Here is a 21,915-nt window from a genome sequence, read left to right as displayed (position 1 = left end):
ACATATGTTTTAGTAATCATTAATGATCTTATAATCTGTAACAGCTGGAGGCCGAAACCGGCTTTTTCACAGCTGACATTTGAAGATGTATGCCTATTGGACAAACAGTTTATGACAACTTCCTGCTTTTTGATACACAAAGTGTATATAATGTTAACAAATGTAATTGTTTGTATTCGCTTTTATCTGAGGAAACAACCCAGTTGGGGTTGAGAAACGTGTCATATTAAAGCCTTTTTTATCTGAGAAGTTGTCCGTGTTTGTGGTATTTCAACCATAAGATAATAACACGTTAAGTCTATTATTTCATTGCAACATTAAACTACCAGAGGAGTTTGCCTGGGAGAAGACACCAAGGAACACATTCTCCCCAGTGTACTAGCCACTGTTAAGTGCTAGCAAGCTATCATGCACTGGTCACAGCACAGTGCCATTTGTTCCGGTAAGCACATTACCTGTCCATCTTTGTTTCTGCATTTTCCAGACGATATCACGCTATTGTGGCGCCCTCTTTTTTTCTCTCATTGTACAACTATTCCCATCGAGGACAGTTGTGCTTTCAAAGAGCCTATGGATAAAAAATTAGAGGGTCTCCTAAAGAAATTTTTTGTTCATCAGGGTATTCTTCTCCAGCCTATAGCGTGCATTGTTCCTGTAACCACTGCAGCTTCCTTTTGGTTTGAGGCTCTGGAAGAGGCTCTTCAGGTGGAGACCCCACTAGATGATATTCTGGACAGAATTAGGGCTCTTAAGCTAGCTAATTCATTCATTACAGACGCCGCTTTTCATCTAGCCAAGTTAGCGGCAAAGAATTCAGGTTTTGCCATTTTAGCGCAAGTCCTGGTCGGCTGATGTGTCATCAAAATCTAAGCTTTTGACCATCCCTTTCAAAGGTAAGACCCTATTCGGGCCTGAACTGAAGGAGATCTCAGAAACCGAAAGTGATCAGGATGAATCGGAATGTGAAGATAAGCGTCCTGTAAGTCTATTGCGGACATGTAATCACCTTGCTGAACAAAAGGCAGAATAGTTCTTATAGTCACCATCTTGAAAGTTGGGACCCTTACAAAACGTTTCAAAAACTTCAGATCTAGAACTGGTCTGAATTAATTTTCTTTCTTTGGGACAATGAATAGATTTGAATAAAAAACATAATTTATGCTTACCTGATAAATTTATTTCTCTTGTAGTGTATTCAGTCCACGGGTCATCCATTACTTATGGGATATATTCCCTTCCCAACAGGAAGTTGCAAGAGGATCACCCAAGCAGAGCTGCTACATAGCTCCTCCCCTCACATGTCATATCCAGTCATTCGACCGAAACAAGACAAGAAAGGAGAAACCATAGGGTGCAGTGGTGACTGGAGTTTTAATTAAAATTTAGATCTGCCTTAAAAAGACAGGGCGGGCCGTGGACTGAAAACACTACAAGAGAAATAAATTTATCAGGTAAGCATAAATTATGTTTTCTCTTGTTAAGTGTATTCAGTCCACGGGTCATCCATTACTTATGGGATACCAATACCAAAGCCAAAGTACACGGATGATGGGAGGGACAAGGCAGGAACTTAAACGGAAGGAACCACTGCCTGTAGAACCTTTCTCCCAAAAACAGCCTCCGAAGAAGCAAAAGTGTCAAATTTGTAAAATTTTGAAAAAGTGTGAAGCGAAGACCAAGTTGCAGCCTTGCAAATCTGTTCAACAGAAGCCTCATTCTTAAAGGCCCAGGTGGAAGCCACAGCTCTAGTAGAATGAGCTGTAATTCTTTCAGGAGGCTGCTGTCCAGCAGTCTCATAGGCTAAACGTATTATGCTACGAAGCCAAAAAGAGAGAGAGGTTGCCGAAGCTTTTTGACCTCTCCTCTGACCAGAGTACACGACAAACAGGGAAGAAGTTTGACGAAAATCTTTAGTTGCCTGTAAATAGAACTTCAGGGCACGGACTACGTCCAGATTATGCAAAAGTCGTTCCTTCTTTGAAGAAGGATTAGGACATAATCATGGAACAACAATCTCCTGATTGATATTCCTGTTAGAAACTACTTTAGGTAAAAACCCAGGTTTTGTACGCAGAACTACCTTGTCTGAATGGAAAATCAGATAAGGAGAATCACAATGTAAGGCCGATAACTCAGAGACTCTTCGAGCCGAGGAAATAGCCATCAAAAACAGAACTTTCCAAGATAAAAGCTTAATATCAATGGAATGAAGGGGTTCAAACGGAACCCCTTGAAGAACTTTAAGAACCAAGTTTAAGCTCCACGGAGGAGCAACCGTCTTAAACACAGGCTTAATCCTAGCCAAAGCCTGACAAAAAGCCTGGACGTCTGGAACTTCTGCCAGACGTTTGTGTAAGAGAATAGACAGAGCAGAAATCTGTCCCTTTAACGAACTAGCAGATAAGCCCTTTTCTAAACCCTCTTGTAGAAAGGACAATATCCTAGGAATCCTAACCTTACTCCATGAGTAACCCTTGGATTCGCACCAATATAAATATTTACGCCATATCTTATGGTAAATCTTTCTGGTAACAGGCTTCCGTGCCTGTATTAAGGTATCAATAACTGACTCCGAGAAGCCACGCTTTGATAGGATCAAGCGTTCAATCTCCATGCAGTCAGCCTCAGAGAAATTAGATTTGGATGGTTGAAAGGACCCTGTATTAGAAGGTCCTGCCTCAGAGGTAGAGACCATGGTGGACAGGACGACATGTCCACTAGGTCTGCATACCAGGTCCTGCGTGGCCACGCAGGCGCTATCAGAATCACCGATGCTCTCTCCTGTTTGATCTTGGCAATCAGCCGAGGTAGCATCGGAAATGGTGGAAACACATAAGCCATGTTGAAGAACCAAGGGGCTGCCAGAGCATCTATCAGCGCCGCTCCCGGGTCCCTGGACCTGGATCCGTAACAAGGAAGCTTGGCGTTCTGGCGAGACGCCATGAGATCCAGTTCTGGTTTGCCCCAACGCTGAATCAGTTGAGCGAAGACCTCCGGATGAAGTTCCCACTCCCCCGGATGAAAAGTCTGGCGACTTAGAAAATCCGCCTCCCAGTTCTCCACGCCTGGGATGTAGATCGCTGACAGGTGGCAAGAGTGAGACTCTGCCCAGCGAATTATCTTTGAGACTTCCAACATCGCTAGGGAACTCCTGGTTCCCCCTTGATGGTTGATGTAAGCCACAGTCGTGATGTTGTCCGACTGAAATCTGATGAACCTCAGTGTTGCTAACTGAGGCCAAGCTAGAAGAGCATTGAATATTGCTCTCAACTCCAGAATATTTATTGGGAGGAGTTTCTCCTCCTGAGTCCATAATCCCTGAGCCTTCAGGGAGTTCCAGACTGCGCCCCAACCTAGAAGGCTGGCATCTGTTGTTACAATTGTCCAATCTGTCCTGCGAAAGGTCATCCCCTTGGACAGATGAACCCGAGAGAGCCACCAGAGAAGAGAATCTCTGGTCTCTTGATCCAGATTTAGTAGAGGGGACAAATCTGAGTAATCCCCATTCCACTGACTTAGCATGCATAATTGCAGAGGTCTGAGATGCAGGCGCGCAAATGGTACTATGTCCATTGCCGCTACCATTACTTCCATGCACTGAGCTACTGACGGGCGTGGAATGGAATGAAGGGCACGGCAAGCATTTAAAAGTTTTGATAACCTGGCCTCCGTCAGGTAAATTTTCATTTCTACAGAATCTATCAGAGTCCCTAGGAAGGAGACTCTTGTGAGTGGTGATAGAGAACTCTTTTCCACGTTCACCTTCCACCCATGCGACCTCAGAAATGCCAGAACTATCTCTGTATGAGACTTGGCAATTTGAAAACTTGACGCTTGTATCAGAATGTCGTCTAGGTACGGAGCCACCGCTATGCCTTGCGGTCTTAGTACCGCTAGAAGTGAGCCCAGAACCTTTGTAAAAATTCTCGGGGCCGTAGCTAACCCGAAGGGAAGAGCTACAAACTGGTAATGCCTGTCTAGAAAGGCAAATCTTAGGTACCGATAATGATCTTTGTGAATCGGTATGTGAAGGTAGGCATCCTTTAAGTCTACTGTGGTCATGTATTGACCCTCTTGGATCATGGGTAGGATGGTTCGAATAGTTTCCATTTTGAATGATGGAACTCTTAGGAATTTGTTTAAGATTTTTAGGTCCAAGATTGGTCTGAAGGTTCCCTCTTTCTTGGGAACCACAAACAGATTTGAGTAAAACCCTTGTCCTTGTTCCGTCCGCGGAACTGGGTGGATCACCCCCATTACTAAGAGGTCTTGTACACAGCGTAGAAATGCCTCTTTCTTTATTTGGTTTGCTGATAACATTGAAAGATGAAATCTCCCTTGTGGAGGAGAAGCTTTGAAGTCCAGAAGATATCCCTGAGATATGATCTCCAACGCCCAGGGATCCTGAACATCTCTTGCCCAAGCCTGGGCGAAGAGAGAAAGTCTGCCCCCCACTAGATCCGTTTCCGGATAGGGGGCCCACTCTTCGTGTTGTCTTAGGGGCAGAAGTAGGCTTTCTGGCCTGCTTGCCCTTGTTCCAGGGCTGGTTAACTTTCCAGCCCTGTCTGTAACGAGCAACAGGTCCTTCCTGTTTTGGAGCGGAGGAAGTTGATGCTGCTCCTGCCTTGAAGTTACGAAAGGCACGAAAATTAGACTGTTTGGCCTTTGATTTGGCCCTGTCCTGAGGAAGAGTATGACCCTTACCTCCAGTAATGTCAGCAATAATTTCTTTCAAGCCGGGCCCGAATAAGGTCTGCCCTTTGAAAGGAATATTAAGCAATTTAGATTTAGAAGTTACGTCAGCTGACCAGGATTTAAGCCATAGCGCTCTGCGCGCCTGGATGGCGAATCCGGAGTTCTTAGCCGTTAGTTTGGTTAAATGTACAACGGCATCAGAAACAAATGCATTAGCTAGCTTAAGTGCTTTAAGCTTGGCCATAATCTCATCCAATGGAGCTGTGAGAATGGCCTCTTCCAGAGACTCAAACCAGAATGCCGCAGCAGCAGTGACAGGAGCAATGCATGCAAGGGGCTGTAAGATAAAACCTTGTTGAACAAACATTTTCTTAAGGTAACCTTCTAATTTTTTATCCATTGGATCCGAAAAAGCACAACTATCCTCCACCGGGATAGTGGTACGTTTAGCTAAAGTAGAAACTGCTCCCTCCACCTTAGGGACCGTCTGCCATAAGTCTCGTGTGGTGGCGTCTATTGGAAACATTTTTCTAAATATCGGAGGAGGGGAAAAGGGCACACCGGGTCTATCCCACTCCTTGCTAATAATTTCTGTAAGCCTTTTAGGTATAGGAAAAACGTCAGTACACACCGGTACCGCAAAGTATCTATCCAACCTACATATTTTCTCTGGAATTGCAACCGTGTTACAATCATTCAGAGCCGCTAATACCTCCCCTAGAAATACACGGAGGTTCTCAAGCTTAAATTTAAAATTAGAAATCTCTGAATCCGGTCTCCCTGGATCAGATCCGTCACCCACAGAATGAAGCTCTCCGTCCTCATGTTCTGCAAATTGTAACGCAGTATCAGACATGGCTCTCACATCATCAGCGCGCTCTGTCCTTAACCCAGAGCTATCGCACTTGCCTCTTAATTCAGGCAATTTAGATAATACCTCTGTCATAACAGCAGCCATGTCTTGCAAAGTGATTTGTATGGGCCTCTCTGATGTACTTGGCGCCACAAAATCACGCACCTCCTGAGCGGGAGGCGAAGGTACTGACACGTGAGGAGAGTTAGTCGGCATAACTTCCCCCTCGTTGTCTGGTGATAATTTCTTTACAGATATCAATTGACTTTTATTCAAAGTGACATCAATACATTTAGTACACATATTTCTGTGGGGCTCCACATTGGCCTTCAAACATAGTGAACAAACAGATTCATCTGTGTCAAACATGTTTAAACAGACTAGCAATGAGACTAGCAAGCTTGGAAAATCCTTTCAAATAAGTTTACAAGCAATATAAAAAACGCTACTGCGCCTTTAAGAAGCACATAAAATCGTCACAGTTGAAATAACAATGAACCAAATCAGTTATAGTAACCAAATTTTCACAGTAAATGTATTAAGTTAGCAAAGCATTGCACCCACTAGCAAATGGATGATTAACCCCTTAATACCCAAAAACGGATAATCAATTTAACAATTAACGTTTTTATCACAGTCAAACACACTGTCACAGGTCTGCTGTGACTGATTACCTCCCTCAAAATGAATTTTGAAGACCCCTGAGCTCTCTAGAGACGTCCTGGATCAAGGAGGAAGAAACAGGAAGACTGTAACTGAATTTTTACTGCGCAAAAAAGCGCTAAAATAGGCCCCTCCCACTCATATTACAACAGTGGGAAACCTCAGTTAACCGTTTCTATGTAGAAATAAACGACAGCCATGTGGAAAATCATGCCCCAAAAGATTTATCACCAAAGTACCTCACAAAAAACGAATAACATGCCAGTAAACGTTTTAAACATGCACTTTAAAAGTTAGGTAGTGTTATAAATAAGCCTGCTACCAGTCGCTTCTACTGCAGTTAAGGCTCATACATTACTTCAGTATTAACAGTATTTTCTTAGTCAAATTCCATTCCTTAGAAAATTACTTATTGTACATACATTCATCAGCCTGATACCAGTCGCTACTGCATTTAAGGCTGTACTTACATTGCATCGGTATCAGCAGTATTTTCTTTGTCAATTCCATTCCTTAGAAAAATAATTTACTGCACATACCTTGTTTGCAGGATTCCCCACACGCTATTCCCTTTCTGAAAGTTACCCCACTGCTCAGAATGTGCGAGAACAGCCATTGGATCTTAGTTACTTCTGCTAAGATCATAGAAAACGCAGGCAGATTCTTCTTCCAAATACTGCCTGAGAACAAACAGCACACTCCGGTGCCATTTAAAATAACAAGCTTTTGATTGAAGAAATAAACTAAGTATAAAAAACACCACAGACCTCTCACAACGTCCTATCTAGTTGAGTTACAAGAGAATGACTGGATATGACATGTGAGGGGAGGAGCTATGTAGCAGCTCTGCTTGGGTGATCCTCTTGCAACTTCCTGTTGGGAAGGGAATATATCCCATAAGTAATGGATGACCCGTGGACTGAATACACTTAACAAGAGAAACCCAGACCCTGTTCCAGAAACGGACTGGTATAATCACCCCTGAAAGCTCCAGATCTGAAACACACTTCAGAGCTTTCACAGGATTTGTTGGAACATGAGAGAGAAATAATCTTCTCACAGGAGGACTTATTCTGAAACCTATTTGATACCCTTGAGAGACAATGCTCTGAATCCACTGATTCTGAACAGAATCTGCCCAAATGTTTTGAAATAATTTCAATCTGCCCCCTACCAGTTGAACTGGATTGAGGGACAAACCTTCATGCAGTCTTGGGGGCTGGTGTTGGCTTCTTATAAGGCTTAGAATTATTCCAATTTGAAGATGGCTTCTAATTGGAACCAGAGTCCTTAGGAGAAGGAGTGGTTTTCTGTTCTCTATTCTGACGAAAGGAATGAAACCGATTAGAAGCTTTAGATTTACCCTTAGACTTTTTATCTTGGGGCAAAAAAAAACAAAAAAACAACTCCCTTCCCCCCAGTGATAGTGGAAATAATAGAATCCAACTGAGAACAGGGGAAGCAGAAGCGGGACCACCCTTGCAGCAGGGGAAGCGGAAGCGGGACCACCCTTGAAGTTTCAAAAGGAACGAAAATTATTTTGTTTGGTCCTTGTCTTATTCGACTTATCTTGAGGGAGGGCATGACCCTTTCCCCCAGTGATGTCCGAAATGATCTCTTTCAGTGCAGGCCCGAAAAGGGTCTTACCTTTGAAAGGGATGGTCAAAAGCTTAGATTTTGATGACACATCAGCCGACCAGGACTTAAGCCATAACGTTCTACGCGATAAAATGGCAAAACCTGAATTCTTTGCCGCTAACTTAGAGAGATGAAAAGCGGCGTCTGTAATAAAAGAATTAGCTAGCTTAAGAGCCTTACTGCTGTCCAGAATATCATCTAGTGGGGTCTCCACCTGAAGAGCCTCTTCCAGAGTCTAAAACCAGAAGGCAGCTGCAGTGGTTACAGGAACAATGCACGCTATAGGTTGAAGAAGAAAACATTGATGAACAAAAATTTTCTTTAGGAGACCCTCTAATTTTTTATCCAAAGGATCAATGAAAGCACAACTGTCTTCAATAGGTATAGTTGTGCGCTTAGCCAGAGTAGAAATAGCTCCCTCCACCTTAGGGACCGTCTGCCATGAGTCACTCATGGTGTCAGATATGGGAAACATTTTCTTAAAAACAGGAGGAGCAGCGAACGGAATACCTGGTCTATCCCACTCCTTAGTAACAATGTCCGAAATCCTCTTAGGGACTGGAAAAACATCAGTGTAAACAGGAACCTCTAAATATTTGTCTATTTTACACAATTTCTCTGGAACTACAATAGGGTCACAATCATCCAGAGTCGCTAAAACCTCCCTGAGCAATAAACAGAGGTTTTCTAGCTTAAGTTTAAATGCCGTCATATCTGAATCCGTCTGAGGGAATATCCTTCCTGAATCAGAAATCTCTCCCTCAGATAGCAAATCCATCATCCCTACCTCAGAACATTGTGAGGGAATATCGGATACGGCTACTAAAGCGTCAGAAGACTCAGCATGTGTTCTTAACCCAGAGCTACTGCTCTTCCCTTGCAACCCTGGCAGTTTAGACAAAACCTCTGTGAGGGTAGTATTCATAACTGAGGCCATATCTTGCAAGGTAAAAGAATTAGACGCACTAGAAGTACCTGGCGTCGCTTGTGCGGGCGTTACTGGTTGAGACACTTGGGGAGAACTAGATGGAAAAACCTGATTTCCTTCTGTCTGAGAATCATCCAATGCCAAACTCTTATAAGTCAAAATATGCTGTTTGCAATTTATAGATATATTAGTACAAGTGGGACACATTCTAAGAGGGGGTTCCACAATGGCTTCTAAACAAATTGAGCAATGAGTTTCCTCAATGTCAGACATGTTTAACAGGCTAGTAATGAGACAAGCAAGCTTGGAAAACACTTTATTTAATGAAAAAAAAACACAATTTGCAAAAACGGTACTGTGCATTTAAGAGAAAAAAAGGCAAACTGCAAAACAGTTTTTAACTGCAAAACAGGTTAAAATAGCTTCAAATTTTCTGAAATGTTCCAACTAAGCTTTAGGAGGATTGCACCACAAGTAACATAGTAACATAGTAGATAAGGTTGAAAAAAGACTGAAGTCCATCGAGTTCAACCTATACAAATCTAAAATACTTACAAAAAGCTCCAGTTAAGCTTAAATAACCCCATTAAAATGTGACCCATTTAATACTAGCAATCATATCCATGAATTTTGTTTATATACAGAAATTTATCCAGACTATTTTTAAATGTATCTATGGTATTGGCATTCACTACCTCCTTTGGTAATGAGTTCCACAATTTTATTGCTCTTACAGTGAAAAAACGTTTCCGTTGCAGGAGATTAAATCTCCTTTCCTCCAACCTTAAATTATGTCCTCTTGTCAGAACCAATTTTCTTGGAATAAAAAGAGCTTCTGCCATCTCTGTATATGGGCCTTGAATATATTTATATAAAGTAATCATGTCACCTCTCAAGCGCCTTTTTTCTAAAGAGAACAGACCCAGTTTGGCTAGCCTCTCCTCATAGGTTAATTTCTCCAATCCCCTTATTAGCTTTGTGGCCCTTCTCTGAACTTTTTCTAGTTCTGCAATATCTTTTTTAGAAATCGGTCCCCAGAACTGCACTCCAAACTCAAGGTGAGGTCTTACCAGGGCTTTATATAATGACAGAATTATGCTTTCCTCCCTTGAATCAATGCCTCTTTTAATACATGCTAGTATCTTATTAGCCTTTGAAGCCGCTGCCCTGCATTGTGCACTCATCTTTAGCTTGTTATCTATTACTACTCCCAAATCCCTTTCCTCCTGTGTTTGGCTAAGTCTTGTCCCATTTAAAAAATACATAGCCTGCTTATTTTTACTTCCAAAATGTAGAACCTTACATTTTTCCGTATTAAATCTCATTTTCCATTCACTTGCCCATAGTTCTAATTTTAGCAAATCCCTTTGCAAAGAGAGTTCATCCTGCTCTGACCTAATGACCTTACTTAACTTAGTATCATCTGCAAAAATAGAGATGTCGCTATTTAATCCTTGCTCCAAGTCATTTATAAAAATATTAAAAAGAACAGGGCCCAGTACTGATCCCTGGGGGACGCCACTGATTACCTTTGTCCAATCTGAGTATGATCCATTTACTGCTACTCGTTGCTCCCTATCTTTTATCCAGTTATTTATCCATGAGCTAACATTTTCAGCTATTCCCAGTCCCTTAATTTTGTGCATTAATCTCTCATGTGGCACTGTATCAAATGCCTTTGCAAAATCTAAGTATATCACATCAACTGATTCCCCTTTATCTATATTTTTACTTACTTCCTCGTAGAATCTAATTAGATTAGTTTGACATGATCTATTTCTCCTAAAGCCATGCTGATTAGAACTCATAATCTTGTTTACACGAATATGCTCATCAATATAATCCCTTATAATCCCTTCAAATATCTTCCCCACTATTGATGTCAGACTAACTGGTCTATAGCTTCCTGGATCATCCCTGCTTCCCTTTTTGAAGAGTGGCACCACATCAGCTTTACGCCAATCCTGGGGTACCATGCCTGAGGATAATGAGTCTTGAAAAATTAAGAGTAAAGGTTTGTCTATAACAGTGCTAAGTTCACTTAACACCCTTGGGTGTATTCCATCTGGGCCTGGAGTTTTATTTACCTTAATATTTTTTAGTTTTTTCCTGATATCCTCTAAACAAAACCCAGTTAGTGGTATGGACTGGCATGTTCTATTCTGTTCCAAAGTATCATTCAATTGTTCCTCTCTTGTGTATACTGAAGAAAAAAACTGGTTTAGTACCTCAGCCTTCTCCCTGTCATTATTTATCATGCTACCCTCCACACATTTTAATGTACCTATATTATCCTTCTTAGATTTTTTGCTATTTATGTACTTAAAGAACCTTTTAGGGTTAGACTTAGAATCCTTGGCAATTAATTTTTCATTTTCAATTTTGGCTAATTTGATTGCTTTTTTGCATGCTTTGTTACATTCCTTATAAATATTGTATGCTGAGTCTGTACTATTTTCTTTTAATAATTTAAATGCCCTACGTTTTTTCCTAATTTCTTTTAACACATTTTTATTTAGCCATAACGGCTTAGTTTTATTATTTTTATAACCATATGGTATGTATTGATATGTATATTTATTTAACAAATTTTTAAATATTATCCATTTATCCTCTGTATTTTTATTAGAAAATACATTGTCCCAATTTATATTATTTAATGATTTCCTTAAATCGTTGAATTTTGCTTTCTTGAAATTAAAAGTCTTAGTTAAGCCTTTAAAACACTGCATATGAAAAGAGATTTCAAATGTGACCATGTTATGATCACTGTTACCCAAATGTTCTTTAACTTCTATGTTTGATATTATATCTGTATTGTTTGATAGCACTAAATCCAATATAGCTTTACTAAATAAGCAATTAACCCCTAATTGACAAAACCGGATTGAAAAATGTCTAAAACCGTTTTAAACCCCTATTAGCACCTTGCCACAGCTCTGCTGTGGCCCTACCTGCACTTAGGAAACGATAAAATGATGTTAAAGCTTTGATTAGGCCCTCAGAAGAATATCAGGACCTCAGGAGAATTTGCTTGATGCTTGACAGTATAACTAAATGCGCAACAGAGGCGCGAAAATAGGCCCCGTCCACCACACTCAATGTGGCTGGGGCCTACACAAATCCAACAAACCTTGTCTGAAAGCCATGTGGGTTATAACAACCCCAAATAAGCCAAATGAACCCTCATGCAATGTCCCATCAATAAAAAAACATTACTCCCAGAACACCCAAACGTTTGTCCCAAACTCTCATACAAACTGAGTCCCCAAAAAACCAAATAAGCCCTTTATGCAAGCTAGTAAAACCCCATTAACACTAGGATTACTGCTTCCCCTTCCCCTAAAGGGGATACTGTCAGCCTTTCTGAGTTAACACAGTCTCTGCAGAAAAATGACTGAATATACCTCATTGCTGTATAGCAAGAACCGTTCCTCACACTGAAGTTTTCCTGTACTCCTCAGCTTCTGTGGGAACAGCAGTGGACCTTAGTTACAAATGCTAAGATCATCATCCTCCAGGCAGAAATCTTCATCTATGACTGCCTGAGAGTAAATAGTACAACACCGGTACCATTTAAAAATAACAAACTCTTGATTGAAGATAAAATAAAAACTAAAAGTTTATCACTTCTTCTCTTTACCTTTCCTGCTTAGAGCCAGCAAAAGAGAATGACTGGGGGTGGAGTTAAGGGGGGAGCTATATAGACAGCTCTGCTGTGGTGCTCTCTTTGTTACTTCCTGTCAGGAAGGACAATATCCCACAAGTTAGGATGAATCTGTGGACTCGGTACATCTTGCAAAAGAAAAGTAGTTTAATGTCCAAAGAATGCATAGGCTCAAATGGAGGAGCCTGTAAAGCCTTCAAAACCAAATTAAGACTCCAAGGAGGAGAGATTGATTTAATGACAAGCTTGATACAAACTAAAGCCTGTACAAAACAGTGAATATCAGGAAGCTTAGCAATCTTTCTGTGAAATAAAACAGAAAGAGCAGAGATTTGTCCCTTCAAGGAACTTGCAAACAAACCCTTATCCAAACCATCCTGAAGAAACTGTAAAATTCTAGGAATTCTGGAAGAATGCCAAGAGAATTTATGAGAAGAACACCATGAAATATAAGTCTTCCAAACTCGATAATAAATCTATCTAGAAACAGATTTACGAGCTTGTAACATAGTATTAATCACTGAGTCAGAGAAACCTCTATGACTAAGCACTAGGCGTTCAATTTCCATACCTTCAAATTTAATGATTTGAGATCCTGATGGAAAAACGGAGCTTGAGACAGAAGGTCTGGCCTTAATGGAAAAGGCTAAGGTTGGGAACTGGACATCTGAACAAGATCCACATACCAAAACCTGTGAGGCCATGCTGGAGCTACCAGCAACACAAACAACTGTTCCATGATGATTTTGGAGATCACTCTTGGAAGAAGAACTAGAGGCAGGAAAATATAAGCAGGTTGGTAACACCAAAGAAGTGTCAACACATCCACTGCTTCCGCCTGAAGATCCCTAGACCTGGACAGGTACCTGGGAAGGTTCTTGTTTAGATGAGAAGCCATCAGATCTATTTCTGAAAGACCCCACATCTGAACAATCTGAGAAAACACATCTGGATGGAGGGACCACTCCCCCAGATGTAAAGTCTGACAGCTGAGATAATCCGCTTCCCAATTGTCTACACCTGGGATATGTACCGCAGAAATTAGACAAGAGCTGGATTCCGCCCAAGAAAGTATTCAAGACACTTATTTCATAGCTAGGGGATTGTGAGTCCCACCCTGATGATTGACATATGCCACAGCTGTGATATTGTCTGTCTGAAAGCAAAAGAACGGTTCTCTCTTCAACAGAGGCCAAATCTGAAGAGCCCTGAAAATTACACGGAGTTCCAAAATATTGATTGGTAATCTCGCCTCTTGAGATTGACAAACCCCTTGTTCTGTCAGAGATCCCCAAACAGCTCCCCAACCTGAAAGACTCGCATCTGTTGTGATCACAGTCCAGGTTGGACAAACCAAAGAAGCCCCTAGAACTATACGATGGTGATCCAACCACCAAGTCAGAAATAGTCGGACATTGGGATTTAAGGATATTAATTGTGATATCCTTGTATAATCCCTGCACCATTGATTCAGCATACAAAGCTGGAGAGGTCTCATATGAAAACGAGAAAAAGGGGATCGCGTCCGATGCTGCAGTCGTGAGACCTAAAACTTCCATGCACATAGCTAATGAAGGGAATGATTGAGACTGAAGCTGAAACCAATTTTAATTGTCTCTTGTCTGTTAGAGACAGAGTCATGGACACTGAATCTATCTGGAAACCTAAAAAGGTGACCCTTTTCTGAGGAATCAAGGAACTTTTTGGTAAATTGATCCTCCAACCATGTCTTTGAAAAAACAACACTAGTTGATTCGTGTGAGATTCTGCAGAATGTAAAGACTGAGGTAGTACCAAGATATCGTCCAAATAAGGAAACACCGCAATACCCCATTCTCTGATTACAGAGAGTAGGGCACCGAGAACCTTTGAAAAGGTTCTTGGAGCTGTCGCTAGGCCAAAGGGAAGAGCGACAAATTGGTAATGCTTGTCTAGAAAAGAAAATCTCAGAAACCGATAATGATCTGGATTAATAGGAATATGAAGATATGCCTCCTGTAAAGTCTATTGTGGACATATAATGCCCTTGCTGAACAAAAGGCAGAATAGTCCTTATAGTCACCATTTTGAAAGTTGGTACTCTTACATAACGATTCAAAATTTTAGATCCAGAACTGGTCTGAATTAATTTTCTTTCTTTGGGACATTGAATAGATTTGAATAAAACCCCAGCCCCTGTTCCTGAAACGGAACTGGCATGATTACCCCTGAAAGCTCCAGGTCTGAAACACACTCCAGGAAAGCCTGAGCCTTTACAGGATTTGCTGGAATGCGTGAGAGAAAATATCTTCTCATAGGAGGTCTTACTCTGAATTCTATTCGATACCCCTGAGAGACAATACCCAGAATCCATTGATTTTGAACAGAATTCGTCCAAATATCCTTGAAAAATCTTAATCTGCCCCATACCAGCTGTACTGGAATGAGGGCCGCACCTTCATGCGGACTTGGGGCCTGGCTTTGGTTTCTTAAACGGCTTGGATTTATTCCAATTTGAAGAAGGTTTCCAATTGAAAACAGATTCCTTGGGGGAAGGATTAGGTTTCTGTTCCTTAATTTGTCGAAAGGAACGAAAACGGTTAGAAGCTTTAAATTTACCCTTAGGTCTTTTATCCTGAGGCCAAAAAACTCCCTTTCCCCCAGTGACAGTTGAAATAATCAAATCCAACTGAGAACCAAATAACGTATTATCTTGGAAAGAAAGCGATAGCAATCTAGACTTAGAAGTCATGTCAGCATTCCAAGATTAAAGCCACAAAGCTCTTCTAGCTAAAATAGCTAAAGACATAGACTTAACATCAATTTTGATGATATCAAAAATGGCATCACAAATAAAATGATTAGCATGTTGAAGCAAGACAAATCAGAATCCATTTCATGTTGCGCTAAATTTTTGATGGAACATGAGAGAGAAATCTTCTCACAGGTCTTATTCTGAAACCTATTTGATACCCTTGAGAGACAATGCTCTGAATACACTGATTCTGAACAGAATCTGCCCAAATGTTTTGAAATAATTTCAATCTGCCCCCTACCAGTTGAACCTTCATGCAGTCTTGGGGGCTGGTGTTGGCTTCTTATAAGGCTTGGAATTATTCCAACTTGAAGATGGCTTCTAATTGGAACCAGAGTCCTTAGGGGAAGGAGTGGATTTCTGTTCTCTATTTTGACGAAAGGAATGAAACAGATTAGAAGCTTTAGATTTACCCTTAGACTTTTTATCTTGGGGCAAAAAAAAAAAAACTCCCTTCCCTCCAGTGATAGTGGAAATAATAGAATCCAACTGAGAACCAAATAAATTATTACCCTGGAAATATAGAGATAGTAATCTAGATTTAGATACCATGCCAGCATTCCATGATTTAAGCCATAAAGCTCTTCTAGCTAAAATAGCTAAAGATATAGATTTAACATCAATCTTGATGAAATCAAAAAAGGCATCACAGATAAAATGATTAGCATGTTGAAGAAAACAAACAATGTTAGACAAATCAGGATCTGTTTCCTGATGTGCTAAGCTATCCAACCAAAAAGTTGATGCAGCCGCAATATCAGACATAGAAATGGCAGGCCTGAGAATATAGCCAGAATGTAAATAAGCTTTCCTTAGATAAGATTCAATCTTCCTATCTAAAGGATCCTTAAAATAAGTACTATCTTCCATAGGAATAGTAGTACGTTTTGCAAGAGTAGAAATAACCCCATCAACCTTAGGGACTTTTCTCCAAAACTCGAAAATTAGCCACTGGTAAAGGATAGAACTTCTTAAACCTAGAAGAATGATTAAAAGAAGCACCAGGCTTAGACCATTCCTTAGTAATCACATCAGACACCACATCTGGAACAGTAAAAACCTCAGGAGTAATCACAGGAGGTTTAAAAACAGAATTTAAACATTTACTGGTTTTGTTATCAAAAGAATCAGACTCCTCAATACCAAAAGTAACCAATACTTCTTTTAACAAAGACCAAATATATTCAATCTTAAATAGATAAGAAGATTTATCAATTTCAATGTCTGAAGTAGGATCTTCTGCTGTCGGTCATTACAAATTTCCTCAGTTTTATGAGCCTTTTAAAAGACCATTTACGTTTATTAGAAGGTGGAATAGCAGACATAGGCCCCTATTTAAGAAAGGTCTTGCGGACCTGATCCGACACTGCGATACGCTCTCCGTATTCAGCATTGTACCAGCAGCTCACAAGAGCTTCTGGTGCAACGCCGCCCCCTGCAGACTCGCAGCCAATCGGCCGCCAGCAGGGGGCTGTCAATCAACCCGATCGTACTTGATCGGGTTGATTTCTAGCGATTCTTGTCCGCCTGCTCAGAGCAGGCGGACAGGGTTATGGAGCAGCGGTCTTTGTGACCGCTGCTTCATAACTGCTGTTTCTGGCGAGTCTGCAGGCTCACCAGAAACACAGGGCATCAAGCTCCATTCGGAGCTTGATAGATAGGCCCCATAGCCTTCTGTATTGCATTAGCAATATAATTTTTCATATCAACAGGGATATCGTGTATATTAAATGTTGGGGGAACAACAGACGCTGTACTAGTACTAATAGAAACATTATCGGCATGCAAAAGCTTTTCATGACAACTGTTACATAATATAGCTGGAGATATAATCTCAGCTTGCTTACAACAGATACACTTAGCTTTGGTAGAACTGTGTTCAGGCAGCATGGTTCCTACAGTAGCGCCTGAGACAGGATCAGACTAAAACATCTTGCAAAATGTAAAAGAAAAAATAACATTTAAACAAAATATCAAATTTACTCATATAGCAGTTTCAGGAATGGGAAAAAATGCATATGCTAAATAGGCAGGAAGGCAAACAGCCTAGCCCTCTAGAATATAAAGAGAGCAGGGAGCGTAAAGGAAGTGGGGTAATATAACCAAACAAAATTTGGCGGCAAGTATGATGCACAACGAAACATTTTTTGGCGCCAATCAACATCCGGAAATGACGCAACTCGCATCATAACAAGCGAGACTTCGCGCCAAACAACCTAACGTCAATAAAAACGCAATTATGAAAATTTTCAAGCCAAAAATTATGCAATTAATAACAGCATTTTGCACCCTCGTGAGCCTAGATTTGCCCACGAAATTTAAGGAAAAACAAGTCAAATTGGAAAAAAAGACTAAACCCCAGGTAAGAGAATATAAAAAAATAACTTCCTAAAACATGATTCTTATACTGAAACTGTTAGACTGCAAAGAGAAATACACATAGACCTGACTCATGGTAAATATAAGTAAATACATACAGTATATTTAAAACTTTATATTAATATATAAAGCGCCAAACATAGCTGAGAGTGTCTTAAACAATGATACATACTTACCGAAGACACACATCCACATATAGCAGACAGCCAAACCAGTACTGAAAACTATCAGCAGAGGTAATGGTATAAGAGTATATCTTCGATCTGAAAAGAGAGGTAGGAGATGAATCCCTACAACCGATAACAGAGAACCCTTGAAAAGATTTCCCATGAGTGAAACCATATAAATCAACCGGCAATACTCTCTTCACATCCCTCTGACAAACACTGTACTCTGAGAGGAATTGAGCTTCAGAATGCTTAGAAGCTCTTATCATAGAAGAAATCATAAAAATCAAGCACAAACTTACTTCACCACCTCCATAGGAGGCAAAGTTTGTAAAACTGAAGTATGTGTGTGGTGGGGGGTGTATTTATAGGCATTTTGAGGTTTGGGAAACTTTGTCCCCTTCTAGTAGGAATATATATACCATACGTCACTAGCCCATGGACTCTTGCCATTTACATGAAAGAAAAGGGACGTCAAAAGGGTGTGTAAACTAAAACAAACAGGTCCTGCCTGTTATACAAAAATAGAGCTCGGGACTGCGATTCTATAACTATATACATATAGACGATAAAGAAAAGGATCCAACCCTCTCCACTCGTCTAATCATAGAAACATAGATATTGACGGCAGATAAGAGCCATAGGCCAAGCAAGTCTACCCGATATAAACTTATCTAGTTTTTAGAATAGCCTTATGCTTGTCCCAGGCATTTTTAAAGTCCCCCACAGTGTTTGTCATTACTACCTCTTGAGGAAGTTTATTCCATAAATCAATCACTCTTTCTGTAAATAAGTGTTTTCTCTTTTGAGAATCAGGCCCTATGAGAGAAGCAGCCAATGTTTGTACTTTTTAACTCCAAAGCCATTTTTTGACATAGTTTTGCTTCCATCTACAGTATGTGCCATTTTTTTAAATTGAACTTTTACACTAAACATAGGTTAGAAATCATGAGACAGGCAAGCTAATTCTTCATAATATGGTGTGGACTGTGAAGAATAAACTGTATTACTAAATTGCATGTTCTCTTACCTTCATGACATTGTCAAGTGAAAATCCTGTATTTTCCATCCCCAAATCCTTAAGCACGTTCTCGACAAGCTCCATTTGGCTTAGAGCCAGACGAGCTGGTGATGATGGTTTAAGTGGTTGGACCAAAAGAGCTGGAATAATCTGCAGAGGCTTGACTTCTTTAAAGAGTGCCATCTCCTTTATTTAAAAAAAAAAAAAAAAAAAAGTGTGTGAGTGTGACACATGTAAGAACAAATTATTAATGAAAATGAAATTAACTCTTGTACAAAACTATAAAACATATACTAATAAAACGTTTTTTCTAATGAAGCCATTATTCTCCATACCACACAAATATAACCAAATTCAGTGCTGGTGGGTATACAATATCCATAAGTAAGTAAAACTCCTTCCAGAAGCTTGCCTATTCTTGTCATATATACAACTACTCTTCCTGTTAAAACACAGCCAAGTAAAGACATATTTGGAAAGAGACAAGAAATGATGCTTACCTGATCATTTAATTTCCCTGTATGTGGAGAGTCCACAGCTGCATTCCTTACTTGTGGGAAATACTGAACCTGGCCACCAGGAGGAGGCAAAGACACCCCAGCCAAAAGCTTAAATAACTCCCCCACTCCCCTCATCCCCCAGTCATTCTGCCGAGGGAACAAAGAACAGTAGGAGAAATATCAGAGTGAAAAAGGTGCCAGAAGAAAAAATGTCAAATTTAGGGCCTCCCATCGGAGGACACGGACGGGAGCTGTGGACTCTTCCCATACAGATAAAAATGAAATTATTAGGTACGCATAATTTATGTTTTCCATCTTAATATGAGAAGAGTCCACAGCTGCATTCCTTACTTGTGGGAAACATATACCCAAGCTCTAGAGTACACAAAATGCTAACGGGAGGGGAAAAAGAGAGGTGGACCCGAATCTGAGGGCACCACAGCCTGCAAAACCATTCTCCCGAAGGCTGATTCAGCAGAAGCAAAAGCATCAAACTTGTAAAAAGTTTGGAAAAATTATGTAAGGAGAACCAGATAGCCGCCTTACAAATCTGATCCATAGAGGCCTCGTTTTTGAAGGCCCAAGAGGAAACCAATGCTCTCGTAGAATGAGCCGTAATCCTCAGAGGAGGCTTATGTCCCGCCGTTTCTATGCTAAACAGATGACACTCCTCAGACAAAAAGATAAGGAAGTTGAAGAGGTCCACCGAGCCCTATATTTCCTGGAAAAGAGAACAAACGGAGAAAGAGGTATGTCTAAATTCCTTTGTGGCCCTAAGACAGAACTTCAAGGCACAAACTACATCCAGAATATGTTGTAAACGTTCCTTCAACGAAGAAGGATTAGGACATAAGAAAGGAACCACAATTTCTTGATTGATGTTGCGAATTGACACAACCTTAGGAAGAAACCTAACTTGGTTCGTAGAACAGCCTTATCGGAATGAAAAGCCAGATAAGAAGGGATGCATTGCAAGGCAGCAATCACAGATACTCTGCACCCAAAAGCAATAGCCAGTAGAAAATGAACCTTCCAAGACAAGAATTTAATGTCCATGTCATGCATAGGCTCCAACGGAACCCGTTGCAAAACCTTAAGGACAAGATTTAAACTCCAAGGAGGAGCCTTAGATCTAAACACTGGTCTGATCCCAGCAGAGCCTTAACAAATGGCTGCACATCTGGAAGCTCTGCAAACCTCTTGTGCAGTAACACAGACAGGACAGAAAACTGTCCCGTCAGGGGACTTAGCAGAAATGCCCTTCTCCAGTTCATCCTGGAGAACAGAATAAGTAGGTCCTCCACACCTTATGATAGATGCAATGAGCAACCAGCTTACGAGCTTGAATGAGAGTAAAAATAACTCTCTCAGAAAACCCTCTCTTGGCTAGGACTAAGCGTTCAATCTCCACGCAGTCAGCCTCAGAGAATCTAGACATTGATGAACAATGAGACCTTGGTCAGCAGATCCCTGCAACAAGTTAACTTCCACGGAGGAGATGACATCCCCACTAGATCCGCAAACCATATCCTTTGCGGCCAAGACGGAGAGGTCAGTATCACTGATGCCTGCTTGACTCGAGCCACTACACTAGGAAGTAGTGGAAACGGTCGGAAAGGGAAAATCAGTTTGAACCTCCAAGGCACCGCTAATGCATCTGTTAGCTCCGCCTGAGGATCCCTTTACCTCGACCCCTATCTGGGTGACTTGGTATTGAAACGTTATAAGATCTACCTCTTGCAAATCTCTGCAAATACTCGGGATGGAGAGACCATTCTCCCTGATGGAAGGATGGTCTGCTGAGGAAATCCGCTTCCCAGTTGTCCACACCCGGAATGTGGATCGCTGACAGCGAACAAATGCGGGTCTCCCCCACACCAGAATCAGAGATACTTCCCTGAACACTAGGGAGCTTCTCATTCCCCCCTGATGGTTGATGTAAGTCAACGAGGATATATAGCTTGATTAGAATCTGATAAAATGGGACGAACCCAGCAGAGGCCAAGCCTTCAGAGCATTGTATATTGCCGAAGATCCAAAATGAGATCAGGAGGGAGCTTTACCGCCTGAGACCAGTGGCCCTGTGCCTTCCTGGCACCCCAAACAGCTCCCCATCCTGACAGACTCGCAACCGTCATAATCACCCAGGATGGTCTTGAGACAGACGTCCCTCAGGACAAGTGATCCGGACAAAACCACCAAGAGAGCAATTCTCCCGATTGGTTGTCCAGAGAAATCTGTTGAGACAGATCCGAATAATCACCATTCCACTAGTTCAGCAGGCGCAGTTGCAACAGTCTGAGGTGAAACCTGGCAAAGGAAATGATGTCCAAGCCGGACACCATGAGACCAATCACCTCCATACACCGATCCACAGATGGTCTTAAGGAGATCTGGAGGGCAAGACATGTTAAAGCTAGCTTGCAACATCTCTGGTCTGTTAGAAATATTCTCATGTCTATGGAGACTATTATAGTACCCAAGAATTCTACCCTGGTACTTCATACAAGAGAACTCTCTCTATATTATCTGCCATCCATGGGATCTAAGAAGACAGGAGATATTTATAATGGTCCACTCTTTGAAAAAAATCTTAAGCTAGACCAAACG

At 41.0% G+C, this 21,915-nt stretch overlaps 1 protein-coding gene across 1 annotated transcript in view; it reads right to left on the bottom strand.

Annotated features, from left to right (window-relative positions):
* Nucleotides 1-21,915, bottom strand: part of CEP104 (centrosomal protein 104) — a 581,941-nt gene that overhangs the window by 326,623 nt on the left and 233,403 nt on the right. Inside the window, 1 exon segment of the mRNA XM_053690408.1 lies at nucleotides 18,815-18,991. Coding sequence (XP_053546383.1) covers nucleotides 18,815-18,991 — 177 coding nt within the window.

Source organism: Bombina bombina, chromosome 8 (genome assembly GCF_027579735.1).
Source record: "Bombina bombina isolate aBomBom1 chromosome 8, aBomBom1.pri, whole genome shotgun sequence".
Lineage (NCBI taxonomy): Eukaryota > Metazoa > Chordata > Amphibia > Anura > Bombinatoridae > Bombina > Bombina bombina.
Note: the sequence above shows the minus strand (reverse complement) of the source record. Positions and strands in the feature narration are given on the sequence as shown.